Genomic DNA, 23879 nt, shown 5'->3' on the forward strand with positions numbered 1-23879 from the left:
CGGACCTGAACTGTTTACAATCTATACAAATGATCTGCAAGCAGGGAAAGAGTGTAACATAACAAAATTTGTGGATGATACTAAAATAGGTCAGAAAGCAGGCAGAGGATATAAAGATTCTAACGATAGATAAAAGATAGGCCAGGAGAATGGGCCAAAATTTGGCAGATGGAGTTTAATGTGGATAAGTGTGAGGTTGTCCATTTTGGCAGAAATGATGGAAAGGCAAATTATTACTTAAATGGAAAGCAGATTCAAAATGCGACCGGGAGGGGGATCTGGGTGTCTATGTTCATGAATCGCAGAAAGTCAGTCTGCAGGTGCAGCACACAATAAAAAAGGCAAATGTAAATTTGCATTTATTGCAAAAGGACTAGTGTATAAAATAGAGAAGTGTTGTTGCAGTTGTATAGGATGTTGGTGAGACCACATCTGGAGTACTGTGTCCAGTTTGGTCTTGTTATTTGAGGAAGGATGTGGTGATGTTGGAGGCAGTTCAAAGGAGGTTCACTAGATTGATTCCGGGGATGAAATGGTTGACGTATGAGGAGAGATTAAACAATTTGGGTTTGTATTTTCTAGAGTTTAGAAGGATGAGAGGGGATCTGATCGAGGTATATAAAATTGTAAAAGGGATTGATAAAGTAAATGTAGACCAAATGTTTCCTCTTATGGGGCAATCTCGAACAAGAGGTCACAGGTATAGTGTTGTGAGGCGGTGGATTTAAAACTGGGATGAGGAGGAACTACTTCACGCAGAGGGTGGTGAATTTGTGGAACTCGCTGCCCCATAGCGCGGTGGAGTCTGAATCGTTGAATAGTTTCAAGAGGGAGACAGATATATTTTGAATGAAAAAAGGGAAAGAGGGATCTGGGAACCAGGTGGGGAAGTGGATTTGAGACCAGGGAGAGATCAGCCATGATCTGATTGAACGGGCTCAAAGGGCTGAATTTGCCTACTTCATAGAATCATAGAATCTACGGCATGAAGACAGGTCCTTTGGCCCAAACTGGTCCATGCCGACCATAAAGCCCATCTAAGCTAACCCCATTTGCCTTTATTTGGCCCGTATCCCTCTAAACCTTTCCTATCCATGTATCTGTCCAAATGCCTTTTAAATGTTGTCAATGTCACTGCCTCAACCACTTCCTCCAGCATATTCCACATATGTATTCCACATACGTACCACCCTCTGTGTAAAAATGTTGCTCCTCGGGTTTCCATGAATTCTTTCCCCTCTTAACTTAAACCTATGCCCTCTAGTTCTCAATTCCCCAACTCTGGGTAAAAGACTGAGTGCATTCACCCTATCCATGCCTCTCATGATCTTATATAAGATCTATAAGGTCACCCCTCAGACTCGTACGCTCCAAAGAAAAAAGCCTTAGCATGTCCGATCTCTCCCGATAACTCAGCCCCTTGAGTCCTGGCAACATCCTTGTAAATCTCTTCTGCACTGCCTCCAGTTTAATAACATCTTTCCTGCTCCTGCTTCTGCTCCTAATTCCTATGTTCCTATGTATAAGGCCTTGGTGAGACCACAGCTGATGTATGATGTACAGTTTTGGTTTCCTTATCTAAGACAGGATATACTTGCCTTATGAGGGAGTGCCACAAAGGTTTATTAGACTGATTATTGGGTTGAGAGGATTGTCCCTTGAGGAGAGATTGAGTAGACTAGGCCTGTATTCTCTGGAGTTTTAACTGAGAATAGAAGATTAAGGATGGATGTTTCCCCTGGCTGGAGAGTCTAGAATCATGAATCATCGTGATGAGGAAACATTTCTTCACTCAGAAGGATGTGAATCTTTGAAATTCTTTATCTCAGAGGGTTGTAGATGATTGGTCGTTGAGATTATTCAAAGCAGGACTGGTAGATTTTTGAGTACTGAGGGAATAATGGAGTATGGGGATAATTTAGGAGGCTGGAGTTAAAGTCAAAGCTCAGTCATGATCTTGTTGAATGGCGGAGCAAGCTTGAGCAGCTGAGTAACCCTCTTCTGCTCCTGTTATTTATGTTCTGATGTGCCAGGTGAAGGGTTGAGAGCAGTTCAGCTTTGAAACTGAATCAGAGGCAGTTATCACTTGTTCTCTCCTACCTCTGAAATGTGACTCACCCAATGCCACCTCCTGAAGTTCATTCCCCCCCTCCCAGGTGTGAGTACCTGCGCTGGCGGGTGGCAGATCTAAGGCAGGTTCCCATGTGTTACTGGTGTGATCGTGACATGAGCTGTGCCAACAGTCTGTTTCTCAGGGATATTAAAAGACAGGAACCAATGTTCAGTTATGTGGAGAGATGTGAGAAGTTGGTTGTGTTCTCCTTCAGACAGACAGCTGAGAGGAGATACAGTTACAAGCGCTGCAGTGTGTGAGAATGGGTTTGCCCTGGTAACTGGAGCACATCTGAAAAATGGAATTCACTCTGACAAGAATTCATACTGATTACTGCATTTTGCTCTGTTAACTGGGAAAGTAGCATATCTGCATTTCCAAATGGATTAAGCTAGTGGGGAACAAGACGGCAAATGAATCATAGAATCCTACAGTGCAGAAGGAGACCATTCGGCCCATCGAGCCTGCACTGACCACAATCCCACCCAGCCCCTATCCCCGTAGCTCCACTTATTGACCCTGCTAATCTCCCTAACACTGAGGGACAATTTAGCATCACCAATCAACCTAACCTGCACATCTTGGGACTGAAGGAAGAAACTGGAGCACCCACGCAGACACAGGGAGAACGTGCAGACTCTGCACAGACAGTGACCCAAGCTGGGAATCGAACCCAGGTCTCTGGCGCTGTGAGGCAGCAGTGCGGCACGGTAGCACAGTGGTTAGCACTGCTGCTTCACAGCTCCAGGGTCCCGGGTTCGATTCCCGACTCGGATCACTGTCTGTGTGGAGTTTGCACATTCTCCTCGTGTCTGCGTGGGTTTCCTCCGGGTGCTCCGGTTTCCTCCCACGGTCCAAAGATGTGCGGGTTAGGTTGATTGGCCAGGTTAAAAATTGCCCCTTAGAGTCCTGAGATTCGTAGATTAGAGGGATTAGCAGGTAAATATGTGGGGGTAGGGCCTGGGTGGGATTGTGGTCGGTGCAGACTCGATGGGCCGAATGGCCTCCTTCTGCACTGTAGGGATTCTATGATTCTATGATTCTATGCCAACCACTGTGCCACCGTGCCACCCCTCAGTGTAATGTGGGGAAATGCGACGATATTCACTTTGGCCGTAATGAAACCATGGGTGGAATTTTCCCATCCCATCTGTCACGGGAATCGTAGTAGGTGGGACAGAAAACTCAGTGGGCTATGTAAAGGTCCGTTGACCTCGGGCGGGAATTTCTGGTCTTGGAATGCACAGGCCGGGAAATCCCACTCTTTATCTTGAATAACTTGTTTAGTTTTGGTCTCTATAATTAAGGAAGGGTAGACTTGACTGGTGTTGGTGAATGTTCACTAGATTGGTTTCCAGGATGAGACAATTGTCCTATGATGGGAGGCTGAGTAAATTGGGCCTAGTCCCTGGAATTTAGAAGAATAAGAGATGAAATTATTGAAGATTCTGAAAGGAGATGACAGGATAGACACTGAGAGATTGTTTTCCCGGGCTAGGGAATCTAGAACACGGGGGCACAGTCTCTGGATAAGAGGCTGATTGTTTACAACTTAGCTGAAGGACATTTCTTCACTCAAAAGAGTTTTGAAACTTTGGAATTGTCTGTCCCAGAGTGTTGTAGATGCTGCATTGTTGAATGCATTCAAGGCTGGGGTAGACACTTGTTTGGTCTCTCAGGGAATCATGGGATATGGGAGCTGGGGAGAAAGTGGAGTTGAATTGAAAGATCAGCCATGATTGTATTGAATAGTGGAGCAGGCTTGACCAGCTGTATGGTCAACTCCTGTTTCAATCTCAAACAAAAACAGAAAGTGCAGGAAAATCTTAGCCGGTCTGACAGCATCTGTGGAGAGAGAATAGAGCCAACGTTTTGAGTCTGGATGACCCTCATCAGAGCTGAAGACAAAAGAAATTAGAAAGAGATTGGCTTCTATCTGGCTTCTATCTCTTGGGTTCCTGTGACACGTCCTGGTCACTGGGATTTGATTTGATTTGATTTATTATTTTCACATGTATTAGTATACAGTGAAAAGTATTGTTTCTTGCACGCTATTCAGACAAGGCATACCATTCAGAGAGAAGGAAAGGAGTGAGTGCAGAATATAGTGTCACAGTCATAGCTAGGGTGTAGAGAAAGATCAACTCAGTGCGAGGTCGGTCCATTCAAAGGTCTGATGGCAGCCAGGAAGAAGCTGTTCTTGAGACGGTTGGTACCTGACCTCAGACTTTTGTATCTTTTTCCTAATGGAAGAAGTGAAAGAGAGAATGTCCGGGGTGCGTGGGGTTTACTCTAATAATTGGGTTCGACCACACGACAGAGGTGCATTCTGATAACTGGGATTCACTCTGCAAATGAGGTTCACGTTGGTGTACATTCTGATAATTGGGGGTTTACTCAAGTTGCCACAATTTACATGAAGTTGTTCTCTGGAGAATGTTTCATTCAGTTTCCAGCTATTATGTTATTCCAGCACCGCGCAATCTTGTGTCATTTGTTTTGTTTTCTCTTTGCTAATGTTAAACAGGTATTAAAGGTTTTATTTGCAGCCCTGAAGAACTCACTCCCAGTGTGATTTCACAAATGATGCATTCAGTGCAAGAAATGCTAGAAAATTGGCCTTTGTTTAAGTAACTGGGAGTAAAACTGATTCAAGACTTTGGTTAATAATGAATATGATGTATGTCAGGAATCCAAGCATGTTCTATGAGGAGACCTAGGCCATTAGCCCAGCAGCAGTTCTGATTGAAGTCATGGTGAGAGATGGATCATGATAGTGGGGTTGAAAAGGAACAAGGCTTTGCCAGAGATTTCCAGAGGGTGAGAGGTTTGATGGCGGAGCAGGGGTATGGGTTCTACAGTAAATCAGTAAAGGCTGAAAGGTAGGGCTGGAAGGGAGAGTTCCAGAGGCTGTGAAGAGACTGGAGAATTAACATCGGTTCTTGAATCAGTTTGTAAGCGGCATGTGGAAAAGAGGAAAGTACTTGCATTTAGATAGCACCTTTCACAACCACTAGACGTCCTAAAGTTCTTGACAGCTTTGGAGGCGCAGTCAGTATTGTATTGCAGGAAAAGGAATAATCTGTGCACAGCAAGATTCCAAAAGCAGCAGTGAGCATGCAGAGCATCTATTTGTACTGATGTTGTTTGTGGAATAAATATTGGGCAGCCATCATAAAATAGTACAACAAGGAGGAGGCCATTCTGCTCATCAAATCTGAACTGGCCCTTTAAGAGCAATCTAGTTAGTCTCACTTCTCTGATCTTTCCCAATATTCAAGAGCCCCTCATGATTCACCTCCCCCCTTCATCGGGTTCGTGAAAAAGCAATAAATAGCTCATGTGGGCAATTAGTGTCCTCTTAAAGGCCTCATATTGCCATCGTTGGTATTCACCCTGTGGTGGGCAGGGGCCTAGATTGCAGGGACCACAGAAAGCAAACCCCGGCCAGGTTTGCTGACAGGCTACAGGGAGAATCCATTGTTCAAAGGTGCTTAACGTCTGAGCGAGAGACGTGACATTGAGAAAATGGGGGTGGCTGGGCAGGTGGGGTTATGCAACGAAGAGCCATCCTCCTGTTCTTGCTGTAGAACCACCCCCTCCCCTCTTCTGTGACCCTCTCCTCACCACCCCATCTCTGCCACTCCACGCTCACCCTCGCTGATCCTGCTCCTCTCCAAAATAGCGGCTGTGAGTTATTTTACACCAAAGGACAGATGTAGATAGTTTAACCGTGTAGCATTTCTGCAGAACAGCAGTGGAAGTGTCCGCCTACATTATTAGTCCACACCTCTGGTGTGAATCTCAATCACACAACCCTTTGATTCAATGGTCAAATTTACTTGTTGGATTCGAAAATCTAAAAAAAGTGTATTTTTGTTTTCTTTGCTTTTTCCTGGGACGTGGGTGTCACTGGCAAGGCCAGCGTTTGTTGCCCATCCGGAATTGCTCTTGACCTGTGTGAGTTTCTCAGCCATTTCAGAGAGCAGTCAAGAGTCAACCACATTTGTTGTGCGTCTGGAGTCACATGTAGGCCAGACCAGGTAAGGACAGCAGATTTCCTTCCCTAAAGGACATTAATGAACTAGATGGGTTCAGGGCTAAGTGGTGCTCAGTGTTCTTGCTGGGTTGGATCAGGCCTATATTCACCCTTACTATTGATGGTAGTTGTCATGCTCACCATTACTGACTTTATATTTCAGACTTTATAGATTGAAGTTAAACTCCATCAGCTGCCATGATGGGATTTGAACCCATGACCTCAGAGCCTGGACCACAGGATCACCAGTCCAGTGACATTACCATTGCACCACCATCGCTGCCAGTAATATTGCAGTTAATGAAGGGTACATTAAGGTGTGAGTGCTACCCACAGGGCTGTGGCTGAGAATTACAGAATTGTTATGGTGCACAAGGAGACCATTCAGCCCATCGTGTCTGAACCAGCTCTCCAAATGAGCAATTCTGAGAGATGGAGTGAAGATGAGTTCAAGGTGAGGGGCAGGAAATTTAGGGGGGAAATGTGAGCGAACGTTTTTACCCAGAGGGTGGTGACGGTCTGGAATGCGCTGCCTGGGAGGGTGGTGGAGGCGGGTTGCCTCACAAGCTTTAAAAAGTATCTGGATGAGCACTTGGCACATCATAACATTCAGGGCTATGGGCCAAGTGCTGGCAGATGGGATTAGGTGGGAGTTCAGGTGTTAGTGCAGACTCAATGGGCTGAAGGGCCTCTTCTGCGCTGTATGATTCTATGATTCTAAGATGGAGAAAATTTCATGAAGGATCAAAACTGAGTCAAGTGGGAGACCAACACTGATAACAGAATCATATCGAAAGGCAGAAATAATGGAAGAAACATTCAGGAAATGTGCGGTAGAAAGTAACAGGATTTTGAGGAGATTAGACTGGGAATTCAGTGCCGTTATCTCAGTCTGATGTTCACGATAACTCAGCAGTCCATCAAACATGATCACCACTTGTTTTATTTATGTGAGCTCTACCACCTCACCCCCCAGCCTCCCCCTCCCTCCGTGTTGTTTTCCTTTCTGCCACTGTTAGATTTATTTAATAATTTATACATAGCATTTCATCTAATTGAAGTACTCCCTTATATTGACAGCAGCTTCACAGAACCTGACCCTCATTAGTGCTGTCAGCGGGGATTCCCGGCTGCTGATATCTCCCATTGTGCGAAATACTGAGCCGCACACAGTGGGGTTTCTCTCTCGCTCATACCCAGAGTGCACATGCGGAATGTGGAAATTGCTGCCTCTGTGTCTAACGATGGATGTCATGTGAATATTGGATTGGGATTTGTTGCAAATTGGCCTCTGAGGATCCAATCACCTGGGGAGCTGAAGCAAATCCTTCCAGTCTTTGCTGGCTTGCATATCCTGATTCTCTTTCTGCACCAAACAGAATAATGTATCTTTTTATTTTCCTCATGCCTTTGGTAAATTTGATTTTTCTCCCTATCAAACCAGCCTGGCTGATGGAGAAGCCATTGGACGAGCCGTTGCCTCACGTGTTGGTGAACACTATCCAGCTGTGCCAGTTGCATTGCACAAAGCTCAAAATTAAATTTATCTCAAAAGTGATCTTTAACATCACTCCCCGCCTGGGTAAAAGTGGAGACAGTCAACGAGTTCAAAAGTAAACTGGATGAGGAATTCAGAGAAATAAACTGGCAGGGTTACAGGGACAGAACGGTGAATGGAACTGATTAGATTGCTCTGCAGAGAGCTGACACAGACTCGATGGGCCGAATGGCCTCATTCTCTGCTGTAATGACTATCGGCGGGATTCCTCCCCCCCCCAACCACCTCCTTCCCTCTCCCACAGCGTGTTTTGCGGTGACGGAGGCGTTCCATCATTGGCAGGCAGTGGGATCTTTTGGTCCTCCTTCGGTTAACATTGTTCACACCCTCCACCACGCGGCAACCATGGTGGGGGGGGGGGGGGGGGGGGGGGGGTTGCCATCAGTGAGACTAGAAGGTCCCGCTAGCAGAAACAGCTGGAAAATCTCACCCAGTGAGTATGGACTCTCAATGCTGAGAGGACTCAGGGCTAAGTGGTGCTTAGCTTTCCTGTTGGGTGGGGCTTCCTGTCAGCATTGTCCTTCCACCAGATAGCCAGGCTGATATTCAAGCATACTATTCTAGACCACTTTAAATCCTCTTACTCATGTAAATCCATCGACCATCGTCTCCGTTAGGAGGACAGGCCAGGTATAACTCCTGTGAAATTGGTCTCTGCTGCCTTTTGTTTAGCAAAGCTCAGTTAGGGTCAAAGTGTTCAGTGGGAAATCTGTATAAAATCATTCATATCCTTCTGCCCCCTCAGGTAACAAATAACACAATACCAAGAATATAATCCCACAGCAGCACGGTGGCACAGTGGTTAGCACTGCTGCCTCACAGCGCCAGGAACCCGGGTTTGCTTCCCAGCTTGGGCCACTGTCTGTGCGGAGTTCTCCCCGTGTCTGCGTGAGTTTCCTCCGGGTGCTCCGGTTGCTTCCCACAGTCCGAAAGATGTGCTGGTTAGGTGCATTGGCCGTGCTAAGTTCTCCCTCAGTGTACCCGAACAGACACTGGAGTGTGACGACTAGGGGATTTTCACAGTAACTTCATTGCAGTGTTAATGTAAGCCTACCTGTGACCAATAAATAAAATTTTAAAACTTTAATGCACTCCCACCTCAAAAAAATAAACCCAGTAATATAATCCCATCCCAAAAACACAATCCTATCACAGTAAGATAAACTCATCATGTAAATACTATCCGGTTCTAAAAGCACAATCCCATCCCAACATTGTATGACTCAATCAATATCATATCATCCCAAAAATATAATCCTCTCCCAAAAAAACACAAAGCCACATTAAAAATATAATTCCATCTCAATAAAATGTTCCAGAAAGCCATTTGGTACAGTTTAGAACTGCAGCCAATCGTTACATATTTTTATATTGATTTATAGAGTTACACATTACAAACATACATCTCCGAACCCAACTTATGTTTGTATCTATTTGTAAGGATGCAAGTGTATCACCAATTAATGTCCAATAACTGCACACAGTTAAACACAATGAATATACATTTAACATAATCTAATCCCATTCCAATAATGCAATCCCTTTCCGATAACAATCCAATCCCAGAAACGCCAGGGTAACAAGAAAGTGTTCACATTGATACAGCACTTTTCACAACAGCCAATCACCTGCTTTTGGAATGTAGTCACTGTTGTAACGTAGCAACCACAACAGCCAATTACCACACAGTAAGATCCTGTAAATTGCAGTGTGGTAATGGCCAGATTATTTGCTTTTCCGTGAGGTTTGTTGAGGGATAAATATTGTCCAGGACACCAGAAAGAACTCTTCTTTATGTAGCGTCATCAGGTCTTTGAGGGCAGAAGGGACCTTGGTTTCAACTGAAAGGTGGCATCTCCAACAGTGCAGCATTCCCTCAGTGCGGCATTGGGAATGTCAGACTAGATTCTCTGCACAAGTCTCTGGAGTGAACTTGACCTCGGCCCTTCAATCTCCTTCCGCGGTCCATGTACATCCCACCCAATCACGCACCTGAATCTGATGAAGGAAAGTCCTGTGTAAAACGTTCTTGAACTCAGAAGCAAAGCCTCAGAATATTCATCCACTCTCAAATCTCCAACACCTCACCTTGACTACATAGAAGACTCATTCAGCCTCTGAAGAGGCGAGCCACAACCTGGTTAAAACCCTGGTATCTTTGTAATGCACCTGCAACACAGGTTGTTAGCTAAGGTTGCCACTGATTCTGCGACTGATTTGATTACATTGTTGAGGAACCAGACACCAGCGACAGAATCCAAACCCAAAAGAAGTTTTAACCCAACTTCGGTAACTTTTGATCCCTCTCTGTGTTTCATAGAATAGGATCTCCACAGTGCAGAGGAGGCCTGGATAGAGTGGTCATGGGGAAGATGTTTCCATTAGTCAGAGAGACTGGGATCTGAGGGCACAGCCTCAGAGTAAAGGACAACACTTTAGAACCGAGATGAGGTGGAATTTCTTCAGCTAGAAGGTGGTAAATCTGTGGAACTCATTGCCACAGAAAGCTGGGGAGGCCAGGTCATTGAGTATATTTAATGCAGAGATAGATAGATTCCTGATTGGTAAGAGGATCAAAGCTTACGGGGAAAAGGCAGGAAAATGGGGCTGAGAAATTATCAGCCATGATTGAATGGCGGAGCAGACTTGACAGGCCAAATAGCCTAATTCTGCACCGATATCTTACGGTGTCATTTGGCCCATTGAGTCTGCACCGACTCTCTGACAGAGCATCTTACTCAGGCCCGATCCCCATAACCCCACGTATTTACCCTACTAATTTCCCCTAACCTACACATCTCTGGATGCCAAGGGACAACTTAGCATGGCCAATCCACCTAAGCCGTATATCTTTGGGCTGTGGGAGGAAACCGGAGCACCCGGAGGAAACCCACGCAGACACGGGGAGAACGCTCAAACTCCACACAGACACCCAAGGCTAGAAGTGGCCAACTGGTGAAGTGGTTGGTGATTGTTGAAGCTATGCAGTGACTGACGGGCTGTTGCATGCTGCATACTAAAGAGCAGAGAGTGAAATGTAAGATCACATTCCCAGCTGTCAGGGACCCTGGACACAGGAACAAAGCTTCAAATGATGCATCAGAAATGCAAGCGAGAGAAGAATGACAAACAAGAGTTGTTCACTGGAGCCAAGTCGCAGCAATTCAGGCAGTAATTCATGCAAAGCTAAGTGGTCAGAGACAGGACACAGGACTCAATCTGGTGAGGATGCTCAATCAGAATGCGACAAAACATTCTGTTGCAGAGAATTTTTATCTCTGCTTCTACTTGCTTTATCGGAACACTGCCTCACTTGATGTCGACAGAATGGCTTAATGGGTAAAGTGCTTTATCTCTGAGTCAGAGGGTGATGGACTCCAGACCCCACACTCCACATACAAACCTATAACTTAGGCTGAAACTGCCAGTGTGTTACTGAGGGTGTGCTGCACTGTCAGAGGGGCAATACTGAAGGAGTGCTACACTGTCAGAGGGTCAATGCTGAGGGAGTGCTGCACTGTCAGAGGGTCAATGCTGAGGGAGTGCTGCACTGTCAGAGGGGCAATACTGAAGGAGTGCTACACTGTCAGAGGGTCAATACTGAGGGAGTGCTGCACTGTCAGAGAGTCAATACTGAGGGAGTGCTGCACTGTCAGAGGGTCAGTACTGAGGGAGTGCTGCACTGTCAGAGGGGCAGTACTGAGGGAGTGTTGCACTGTCAGAGGGTCAGTGCTGGGGGAGTGCTGCCCTGTCAGACGGTCAGTACTGAGGGAGTGCCACACTATCAGAAGGACAGTACTGGGGAAGTGCTGCACTGTCAGAGGGTCAGTACTGAGAGAGTGCTGCACTTTCAGAGGGGCAGCACTGAGGGAAGGGCAGGCCTGTGGGAATGCTATACTGTTGAAACACATATCAAGAAAATCCTCTATCATCAGAGGGACAGTACTGGTGGAGTGCTGGACTGACTGAGGGACATACATACTGTCTTTTAAATGAGATATTAAACCAATGTTATCGCTAGCCTAAATGACCCCACTCGCCTGACGAAGAACAGGATCTTTCCCCAGAAGAACAGACTATGTGGCTATTACTGCATTGCTGTGTGACCCCATTGTGCACAACTTGTTTGCCAAGTTTTTTCCCATTGGAACAGTGATTATACTTCATTAATGATTTGATTGGCTGGAATGTACTTTGGGTAATTTTGTCTTTGTGATTGGCACTATCAGTGGACAAGTTTAAGAGGAGCTGAAATGATCAAATTGAACCCAAACTCCTGACCGTGAACCTTTCTCCAGTCCTTGAGCAACAGAATTTTATCCAAAATGAACACCGGAAATACGATAAATACTCAGCAGTCAGGCAGTGTCTGTGGAGATCGAAACTGTTAATGGCCTGGAATGTTCTCACGGAGGTGGTGACCCTGTGTCCTTACTGCCGCCTTGTTAAGTGTCGAAGGTCGTGGTTTCCACCCCTGTCAGGGAGGATGTTCTCGTCCCCAGAGCTGCCAGCCAATCAGAGAGCCAGCAGGTCATCTGCCTCAGCAGCACCACTCTGGACAGTGGCCACTGCCGGTACTGCAGCTAGACCCCCATGTGGAGCAGCATGGAAGCCAACTGCAAGGTAGATGGGGCAGTTAGTCAGGCAGGTGGGAACAAGCAGGGAAAAGGGGTCACCATGGCGGGATACCTCTTTTGGGTCGAAGATACTCAAATAGGAGGGATCCTTCATGAGTCCACAGCCAGACCGACCACAAATTAACTGGTGGCCTAGCCACATCACTCCCTGCCACTGGTAAAATACTAGGGTGGTGGGAGGGGGTCCACTCAGTTCCCCCACTTAAGGGCCTTGGCCTAAGGTTGGGAAGGCCACCCAGTTCCTTCCCTTCCGCTGGTGGAGGCTGGTAGCAATGGGCACAGACCCTTTCCATACCACCTGATTTTATGCCCTGCCTGCCACCCAGATCACTCCCCGGAGGTAAGGGACATAAACATTCTGGCCAGTGTTTTAGGCAGATGAAATTTCATCAGAACTGGAAAATATTAGCGCTGTGCTTGGCTTTTCCACAAACCCAGAGGGCGAGGAGAGGGAAGAAGACGGGGAAAGTCTGTGATCGGTTGGGAGGCAGGAGAGGTTAAATGAAGGATAGAACGATTGGCAATCTCTGTCACCTGAAGAGAATTAATCTGAAGTGATTGAACTTGATGTTGATTGGAGAAGGCGAAATGGCCGGTTGACACATGAAACACAGTTCCTCAAACTCCTGTTGAGCTGTTTAGGAGGATCAACCCTGTTGGACTTTAACCTGGTGTTGTTAAACTTCTTACTTGGAGGATCAGAGCAGAGAGCTCCGAGTGGGAATGGGATTGGGAGTTAGTATTAAAGAACAGAGCTCTGGGTGGGAATGGGATTGGGAGTTAGATTAAAGAACAGAGAGCTCCGAGTCGGAATGGGATTGGGAGTTAGTATTAAAGAACAGAAAACTCTGAATGGGAATGGGATTGGGAGTTAGTGTTAAAAAACAGGGAGCTCCGAGTGGGAATGGGAATTAGTGTTAAAGAACAGAGAGCTCTGAGTGGGAATGAGAATGGAAGTTAGTATTAAAGCTCAGAGTTCCGAGTGGGAATGGGAATGGGAGTTAATATTAAAGAACAGAGTGCTCCAAGTGGGAATGGGATTGGAAGTTAGAATTAAAGAACACGTTCATGCTTGCAAACTGAATGGAGTTGTTCAGCCAAGCAATCAATTAATCCGTGCTTGGGAAATGCCTCAGGTTAAGTTTGCGACACAGTGAAAAGGTTGACATTTTAAGGGAAATTTGATGTGAATGGACTCACTCAATTGAGCTTGTTAAACATTGGTAAAATGGTTAATGTGCCTTTGACCTGAACCTCTGTCAAATCCTTGCCCCAGTCCCAATCATCACAAAGGCATGAGGAGATTAGTTGGAACCTGTGCCTGCTCACAGTAGAGGCAGTATTACAGTATCCACCCTTCCACGGTTAAAGTTGAGGGATCCAACATTAACTCCCAGCCTGTTTGAGAACAGTTCGCAGGAGGTTATGCCCAAAGCTCAGAGTGAAGTACTGGTTGAAAACTATTTAGCACTCGATGGGAACAGAGTTGAAGTCGAGAATCACATAGACTCGAATGATTAACATGGCTTTTATCTTTCATCTTACACATGAATAAACTCAGAGTAGTTTTTAGGACACTTACAAGCTTGTGATAATATAGCAGCTGGTTTCAATTTGATTGGGCATGCTTCAGTCTCAGCTGGACCTGGGTTCAACTGCAGAGTAAAGAAGTTCATAGAATCATAAACTTGCTCCATACTGTGGTCAGGCCACAACTGGAGTGCTGCCTGTAATCCTACTTCCCAAAAAATAAACTGAGGTGCTGGAAAGGCTGCCAAAAATACTTACAAAGGATGATACCAGAAATTTTTCAGGAGAGAATGAATAGCCTCGGCCTTTTCTCTTGAAGGACTGAGGGGGGTGACCAAATAGAGGACTTTAAAATTATGGAAGGTTTTGACAGCAGAGACCTTTGATAGAGAATGTTTCCTACTGTGGAGAAGAACAAAACTACAAGACATCAATATCAGATCGTCAGCAAGAATTGAAATGGAAAATTCAGTAGAAACATCTTGGCCTAGACTGGTGAGAATGTGGAACTAACACAGGAAGTGGATGAAATTAATAGCTTAATGCAATTTTTCAGAAATGTATTCATTTACGGGATGTGGGTGTCACTGGAAGCCAGCATTTATGACCCATCCCTAATTGGCCTTGAGAAGGATCTAGTGGGGGAGACAACTTAAGCTTATGAGGGGGGATGGGAATAGAGGGTTACGATGATGGAGTCAGATGAAGAAAGATGGGAGGAAATTCCAGTGAAGTATAAACAGCAGTATGGACTGTTTCTGTTCTGTTACTTAGATTCTAGGAATCAGTTTACGATGATTTTAGTTCATCACTCAATTGTTAGGTGTGTACTGGATAAAAAATACTCCAGTTAAGAGGATTGGGTCAGATGATATGTGTGAAAATGTCTGGTATTAACGCAAAGGTTCAGAGTGTTTACATGGGACGAAATCTCAGTGTCAGCTTGAAACTGGACTACATCATTTTCATAGAATCAGTACAGAAGGAGGCCATTCAGTCCATCAAGTCTGTACCAACTCTCTGACAGAGTACCTTACCCAGGTCCACTCCTCTGACCTATTCCTGTAACCCCACAGATTTCCTATGGCTAATCCATCTAACTGAAACCTTTTGCGATGAAGGGACAATTTAGCGTGGCCAATCCACCTCACCTGCACATCTTTGGAATGTGGCAGGGAACTGCAGCACCCGGAGGAAACCCACGCATACGCTGGGAGAACTTGCAAACTCCACATAGACAGTGACCAGAGGCCGGAATTAAACCCGTGTCCCTGGCGCTGTGAGGCAGTAGTGCTAACCACTGTGCCACCATGCCGTTTTAATCCATCCCTGTTTAATCTTGAGGGTTAGAGTACAAAGAGGCATTAAGGTTCTGGTTAGATTGCATCTGAAGTCGATATGCTCAGCTCGAGGCAGTGATTCTCCGGAAGGATACATCGGCCCCACAGCAAAGATCCACCAGGATGAGGCACAGGCTAAAAGGGTTAAACTATCAGGACAGGTAACATAGACTAAGTTTGTACTCCCTCAAGTTTAGAAGATTGAGGGGAAATCGAACGAGGTGTTTAAGGTGATTGAAGGAGTTGATGGGGTAGATAGAGGGAAATCATTTCCTCTGGTTGGGGGAGTCCAGGACCCTGGGGCGTTCTGTTCCAGAGTGTGTGGCGGGGTGGTTGGGGGGGCAGGTTGGGGAGAAGAGTCCTCATGAAATAAAAAGAATGAAGTTGCATTTATTTGACCCTTTTCACAATTCGCAGCCAATGAAGTACTTTAGTCACGATTATAATGTGGGAATCAGGGAAAACCAGGTTTCCCATGGGGAGATTCCACTCACAACAAAATAAATGACAAGCCATCTAATTCCGTGATATTGACTGTGGGATAAATGACCAGAAGGTCATTAGAAGGAAGGCAATGGCCTAGTGGTATTATCACTAAACTATCAATTCAGAAACTCAGCTAATATCCTGAGGACCCGGGTTCGAAACCTGCCATGGCAGATGGTGGAATTTGAATTCAATAAAAAAATATCTGGAATTAATAATTTACCGATGACCATGAAACCATTGTCGATTGTTGTAAAAACCCATCTGGTTCACTAATGTCCTTTAGGGAAGGAAATCTGCCGTCCTTACCTGATCTGGCCTACATGTGACTCCAGAGCCACAGCAATGTGGTTGACTCTCAACTGCCCTCCAAGGGCAACTAGGGATGGGCAATAAATGCTGGCCAGCCAGCAATGCCCATGTCCCACGAGTGAGTAAAAAAAACTGGCACCAAGGCACTGGGGAGATTGTGGGATTAAAATTGGCAGCTAATATCTTTTTTCTCTTTTTTGGCTAGTGCAGAGCGATGGGCTGAATGGCCTCTTTCTGCACTCTAACCTCTCTGTGGTTCTATAGGAGAACTCCATCGCTCCATTTCGAAATAATGCCATGGAATTTTTTGAGAGGGCCTCAGTAAAACATCCCTTCTTGAAGATCCATAAGCAGAGTCCAGAAATACTGGACATGTCAGGAGGGTGCAAGAGAATTTAGTGAATCACAGTTTGAGCTACTATGTACAGATCTGGCCACCAAGGAAATGTATACTTCCGGAAATGGGGTGCAACAAGAGTTCACTGGGTTGATTCTGGGAATGAGAGGATTGGTTTCTGAGGAAATTTGAGTAGAATGGGAGTTTGGAAGAATGAGAGGTCATCCCATTGTGAAAGAATGGGAGATTCATTTGAAGAAGCACTATTCAGCCTTATCTTCATTCCGAAGGGGCAGGGAGCACTGAGGGGTCACTATCTGCCCAATGACACTGGGCGCAATCTTCCCGTCCTGCCCACTACGATTCCTGTGGCGGGCGGGACAGAAAATTCGGTGAACCATGCTAAACCTACCTCGCACTAAGTTGATCTTTCTCTACACCCTAGCTATGACTGTAACACTACATTCTGCACTCTCTCCTTTCCTTCTCTATGAACGGTATGCTTTGTCTATATAGTGTGCAAGGAACAATACTTTTCATTGCATACTAATACACGTGACAATAACAACTCAAATCAAATCAAATCAAAGGTGGGAATTTCCAGTCTTGGGGTGAGCGCAGCCAGAAACTCCCGTCCACTGTGTCCCTCTTTGCTATCATGAAAGAACATTGTGCAAACCAAGCGAGTAGTGAACCGCATTATTGTCTGCCCCCAAGGAATCGATGTCAAAAGTGAACAAATTTCACCCTGTAAGGTTCAGAGTAGACTTGGCAGGATAGATGCTGAGGCCAGTTAGGACTTAGCTAAGGAGACATTGCCTTGCAAACCAGGTTGTGAATCTTTGGAATTCTCTAAACCAGAGAGCAGAGAATGGTTAGTTGTTGAGTGTATTCAGGGCCATGATCATATTGAAGGGCTCGAGGGGCTGAATGGCCTACTCCTGCTCCTAGTTCTCATGTTCTTATCAGGTGAGCATATACATCGTGGGAGGTTATGGGCTGGAGAGGGTTACAGAAAGAGGGTGAGCTGAGGCTATGAAGGCATTTAAAAGCAAGGATGATGATTCTAAAATCGAAATGTTGCTTAAGAGGCTACCAATGTAGGTCAGCAAACACAGGGGTCATGTGGGAACAGCACTGGGAGCAAGTAAAGAAAGGGGGCAGCAAGGTTTTGGGTTCGAGTTTTTTTATTCTTTCATGGGATGCAGGTGTCACCGGAAAAGTCAGCATTTGTTTCCCATCCCTAATTGCCCTTGAAGTGTGTGGCTTGCTCAGCCATTACAGAGGGCAGTTAAGAATCAGCTGTGGCTCTGGAATTGCATGTAGGCCAGACCAGGTAAGGACGGCAGATTTCCTTCCCTAAAGGACATTAGTGAACCAGATGGGGTTTTTTTACAACATTCGGTGATCGTTTCATGGTCACCATTACTGAGACTAGCTTTATATTCCTGATTTGTTAATTGATGTTCCACCAGCTGCCATTGGCACCCAGGTTCCCTGACCATTAGCTTAGGCCTCTGGATTACTGGCACAGTAACATTGCCACCATGCCCCCAACTCTCCACAGATTTACTGAGGGAAGAATGTAAGCGAGGCTCACGAGGAATAACCAATTCTAAAGATAACAAAGACATAGATGAGGGTTTGAGCAGCAAATGTGCAGGGTCGGAGTACGGAGATATTATGGAGGAGATGATTGGTGGTCTTAGTCATGGCACAGTTATGTGGTGAGAAACTCATCTTGGAATCAAGTATCATGTCAAGATTGTGAACAGTCTGATTCAGCGACAGGTATTTGCCAGAAAAGAGGAATGGAATGGGTTGGTAGGGAGACAATGGGGGGGATTTTCCAGCCACGGTCACCCCGAAACCAAACTATCCCGCCCGAGGTCAACGGACCTTCCCATGGTCCGCCCCTTGCCCGCTACAATTCCCGTGGCGGGCGGAATGGAAAGATTCGTCCCAGTGGCTTCAATCGTCCCAATATTTAATTGGAGGAACTTCCTGCCAGTGTCCAACTGGAGAGCAGAGAAGCAGGCCGATCACCGTGGGTGGCACAGTGGTTAGCACTGCTGCCTCACAGCGCCAGGGACCCGGGTTCAATTCCTGGCTCGGGTCACTGTCTGTGCGGAGTCTGCATTTCCTCCCCGTGTCTGCGTGGGTTTCCTCCGGATGCTCCGGTTTCCTCCCACAGTCTGAAAGATGTGCTGGTTAGGTGCATTGGCCGTGCTAAATCCTCCCTCGGTGTACCCGAACAGGCACTGGAGTGTGGCGACCAGGGGATTTTCACAGTAACGTTATTGTGGTGTTAACGTAAGCCGACTTGTGATACTAATAAATAAACTTTAACTTAACTTTATTTAATTTGAGGAACTTCCTGTCCCATGTTGTATTGGAGAGCAGACAAGCAATCTGATCATTTAGCAGCAGCAGGGAGTTGCAGTTCAAAGTTTGACTCATTGCTTACTCATTAGGTTTTGATTGTCGGACCCAGATTGCTGTGACAAGGATCCCAGCGGAAATGTTTATCCCTCAGATGCTGACTGACTCCACATTCCCGCTGCTGATGTTTAACACCTTCTTATTTCCAAATAGATTTGTACTTTCCCAGACCAAGCCTCTGATTTGCTGTGAGCGGCAGAATGTCATTTGGCGTTTTCTCTTTCAGTCTGCTCGCTGTTTGCTCGCGGGGTCTACGCGATCTTTGGATTCTACGACAGGAAGACGGTAAACACACTCACCTCGTTTTGCGGAGCTCTGCACCTCTCGTTCATCACTCCCAGCTTCCCCGTCGATACCTCCAACCAGTTTGTCATTCAGATGAGACCTGACCTTCAGAATGCCCTGCTCAGCCTCATCGAACATTACAAATGGCAGAAGTTTGTGTATATTTACGATGCTGATCGCGGTAAATAAACTTTCATCCCATCCTACATAGAAGCATTATACAACCCTCGCGGTAGCCATTACTCTAATCACAGTAAGCATTACAACATCTCTGTGAATATTACCGATCACTCATGAATACCTCGGGGCTTTCCCGATTCAGGAATCGCGAGTGAGAATCACTTTTTTTTTAAGATGAGAAGGGAGAAACTAGGAAAATACAGGCCCTTCTGTTTTTAATGTTGGTTCTGAGGAAATGATGAGAGTCCATCCTCTTACACTGAGTGACTGAGAACCTGAATACATATTAGCTATGTGGGCACAGAGGCATAATGGTTAGCACTGCTGCCTCACAGCGCCAGGGACCCGGGTTCAATTCCAGCTCGGGTCACTGTCTGTGTGGAGTTTGCATGTTCTCCCTGTGTCTGCGTGGGTTTCCTCCGGGTGCTCCGGTTTCCTCCCACAGTCCAAAGATGTGCGGGTTAGGTGGATTGGCCATGCTAAATTGCTCCTAGTGTCAAGGGGATTAGTCGGGTAAATATGTGGGTTAACGGGAAGAGAGCCTAAGTGGGATTGTGGTCGGTGCAGACTCGATGGGCTGAATGGCCTCCTTCTGCACTGTAGGATTCTATGATTCTATAGTCTGCCAATCAAAGAGAGTCAGTGTGGATTTGTTAAAGGTGCGTCATGTCTGACTAAAAAGGAGATATTTGCAGGGCTACGGGGAGTGGGAGTAATTGGATAGCTCTCTCAGAGAGAGATGTGACAGGCACATTGTCCTCCTGTCATGCTGTATGGTCCTATGATTGAATGATTTTATGACTAACAGAGCAGAATTTTATTTAACAGTCTTCCCAACTCGCAATGAGACCTTCAAAGACTGGTGTACATACAGCCCCAAGTCTCTCTGTTCCAGCATCTCCTTTGAAATTGTTCTGTTTAAATTTATACCTCCTCTCATTCTTCCTAACAAAATCTATCACTTCACACTTCCCTGTGTTAAATGTTTTCTGCCTCGTGTCTGTCCATTGCACCAGTCTGTCTATGTCTCCCCGCTGAAGTCTGTTACTATCCTCCTCTGTGTTTACTACACTGAGTTTCATTTCATCTGCAAACTTGTTATTCTTCCCTGTGCACCCAGTCTGTCATTGTACATATCAAAAAGAGCAGCAATCCCAATACTGATCCCTGGGGAACACCACTGCATCTTTCCCTCCAGTCAGAGGGACAACTGTTCACTGCTGCTCTCTGTTTTCCGTCTCTTAGCCAATTTTGTATCCCAGTTTTATCTGTGTCTTTAATACCAAGGGTTTTTTTATTTTAAAAAGTCTATTATATGGCAATTTATCAAACTTTCTTTAAAGTCCATATGCCAATATCAAAGACGTGTGCTAAATTGCCCCTTAGTGTCCAAAGGTGTGTAGGTGAGATGGATTGACTATGTTAAATTTCCCCTTTTGTCCAAAGATGTGCAGGTTAGATGGATTGGCCATGCTAAATTGCCCCTTGGTGTCCAAAGATGTGCAAGTTACATGGATTGGCCATGCTAAATTGCCCCTTAGTATCCAAAGATGTGTATGCTGTGTGGATTGGCCATAGTAAATTGCCCCTTAGTGTCCAAAGATGTGCAGGTTAGGTAGGGGATTGGCCATGCTGAATTGCTTCTTAGTGTCCAAAGATGTGTAGATTAGATGGACTGGCCATGCTAAGTTGCCCCTTAGTGGCTATCATAGGATCTCTATAGTACAGAAGGAGGCCATTCTGTCCATCAAGTCTGCACCGACATTTCCCCAGGCTTACCCCATAACCCCAAGTATTTCTCCCACGAATCTCCTGAACCTATATATCTTGGGACATGATTTAGCATGACCAATCCACCTAACCTGCACATCTTTGGAGTGTGGGAGGAAACTGGAGCACCCAGAGGAAACCCACGCAGATACAAGGAGAACATGTAAATGCCACACAGTCACCCAAGGCTAGAATCAAACCTGGGTCTCTGGCACCCTGAAATAGCAGTGCTAACCACTGTGCCACCGTACTGCCCAAAGAAGTGCAGATTAGATTGATTGGCCATGCTAAATTGCCCCTGAATGTCCCAAGCTGTGTAGGTTTGATGGATTAGCCATGGGATATGTATGGGCTTACAGGGATAGACACAGTAAGAAGTCTCACAACACCAGGTTAACACCAACACCAGACTTACAGGGATAGTGCAGGGGTGAGGGCCTAGATAAAATATTCTGTCAAGAGTCAGTGCAGATTCAGTGGGCTGAATGGCCTCTTCTGCACTGCAGGGACTCTATGATCCTATGAACTGCACTTCCCTCATCAACTCCATTACTTCATCCAAGAACCGAATCAAGTTCCTCAAACACAATTTGCTTTTAACATCTTGTTCCAACCAGCCCCAGGTGAGGTTTCCCAAAGGTTGCTGATCCGGGCAACACTCCTCTTTTTTTACCGTCTGCCTGGGATAACCCCAAAATTATTCCAGACCTGGGTGTGGAGGGGTACAAAGAACAAAGAACAAACAAAGAACAAAGAACAGTACAGCACAGGAAACAGGCCCTTCGGCCCTCCAAGCCTGTGCCGCTCCATGGTCCAACTAGACCAATCGTTTGTATCCCTCCATTCCCAGGCTGCTCATGTGACTATCCAGGTAAGTCTTAAACGATGTCAGCGTGCCTGCCTCCACCACCCTACTTGGCAGCGCATTCCAGGCCCCCACCACCCTCTGTGTAAAAAACGTCCCTCTGATGTCTGAGTTATACTTCGCCCCTCTCAGCTTGAGCCCGTGACCCCTCGTGATCGTCACCTCCGACCTGGGAAAAAGCTTCCCACTGTTCACCCTATCTATACCCTTCATAATCTTGTATACCTCTATTAGATCTCCCCTCATTCTCTGTCTTTCCAAGGAGAACAACCCCAGTCTACCCAATCCCTCCTCATAGCTAAGACCCTCCATACCAGGCAACATCCTGGTAAACCTTCTCTGCACTCTCTCCAATGCCTCCACGTCCTTCTGGTAGTGCGACGACCAGAACTGGACGCAGTACTCCAAATGTGGCCTAACCAGCGTTCTATACAGCTGCATCATCAGACTCCAGCTTTTATACTCTATACCCCGTCCTATAAAGGCAAGCATACCATATGCCTTCTTCACCACCTTCTCCACCTGTGTTGCCACCTTCAAGGATTTGTGGACTTGCACACCTAGGTCCCTCTGTGTTTCTATACTCCTGATGACTCTGCCATTTATTGTATAACTCCTCCCTACATTATTTCTTCCAAAATGCATCACTTCGCATTTATCCGGATTAAATTCCATCTGCCACCTCTCCGCCCAATTTTCCAGCCTATCTATATCCTGCTGTATTGCCCGACAATGCTCTTCGCTATCCGCAATTCCAGCCATCTTCGTGTCATCCGCAAACTTGCTGATTACACCAGTTACACCTTCTTCCAAATCATTTATATATATCACCTTCTTCCAAATCATTTATATGTATCACAATTGGCTCCTTGTCTTTGTTCAACACATCCTCTGCTGGAGGCAACAAGATTTAATCTAACAAGGTTCCCTTTCTCTTGGATAGCTGTTCCAGACCCAATGGTTACATATAAAAAGCTGCCAATTTACCCAGGCTGAGTTAAGATGAAGTAAGCTTATTAACTATTAAAAAGGGAAGGAGAAATGGTAAAACACATGCATTTACGTTCATACAGATTTAGAAGTAAGAACTGTGTTCGATAGTAAGTAAATATAAATAAAGGTTATCTGGAAAGTACTGAAGTTGCGAGGAGTAGATGATGAAGCGTTGCGGTCATTACAAATTGATTCCAGAACAGTTGACTTCTGCAGTCAAATAGTTGATTCTTTGGTTCAGGTGTTCTGTGGTTTGGTAGAGAAATCTCAGTTCTTTTTTTCCAACTGTAATCCTTTTGCTGGCTGGTTAGTTTCACAGTCAGAGAGAGAGTTTTAGATATTCCTGGTTATTTTTGTAGAGTCCTGCTTCAGGTCACTGTATCACACACCCTTTAGTGTGGGAAATTTGCAGCTGCTTATCCTCACAGCACACACACATATGCACGCACGTGTACACACACACATACATGCGCGCACACACACACATTTGCTTGTGCGCACACACGCACACACATATGCACGCGGTGCACACACACACACATATGCACGCACGCGTGCACACACACACGTGCGCACAGACACATGCACACACACACACATGCGCACACACGCACACACACACAGAGCAGATTTTTAAACCCCCTCCTTTGTATATTCCAAGAGGAAACTAGAATACGCTAGTCAGTCTAGGCAATTACGCTCAGGGTGTTCAAGGTGGAATGACAATTAGTCTTTGGATGCTTTTGGAAATACCTTGTCTGGATACACAGGGAGAAGTTCCATTGTCCCTTAGAGAAACACCATACAGCCATTGCTGCCAGTGATTAACTGCACGTTCATGACCCACCCTCGGGGTTTGTGCCCATTTTAAAATATAAAACTCAGGTCTTTATAAAGTTCAGTATTTCTGTGTGTAATTCCATGGTTTTTTCTGCATCTTTGTAACAATCTTTATTATTCCATGTATTTCCCAGTGCCAATGTTATCTCTGT

The 23879-nt window shown here is 45.7% G+C and overlaps 1 protein-coding gene across 1 annotated transcript in view; it reads left to right on the top strand.

The window, feature by feature from the left end:
* LOC144505017 (glutamate receptor 1-like) overlaps positions 1-23879 on the top strand; it is a 224252-nt gene that overhangs the window by 74986 nt on the left and 125387 nt on the right. The window contains exon 3 of the mRNA XM_078230666.1: positions 19021-19260. Within this exon, the coding sequence (XP_078086792.1) occupies positions 19021-19260 (240 nt within the window). The remainder of the gene's footprint in view (positions 1-19020; positions 19261-23879) is intronic.

The sequence above is a fragment of the Mustelus asterias genome, chromosome 16 (genome assembly GCF_964213995.1).
Source record: "Mustelus asterias chromosome 16, sMusAst1.hap1.1, whole genome shotgun sequence".
Lineage (NCBI taxonomy): Eukaryota > Metazoa > Chordata > Chondrichthyes > Carcharhiniformes > Triakidae > Mustelus > Mustelus asterias.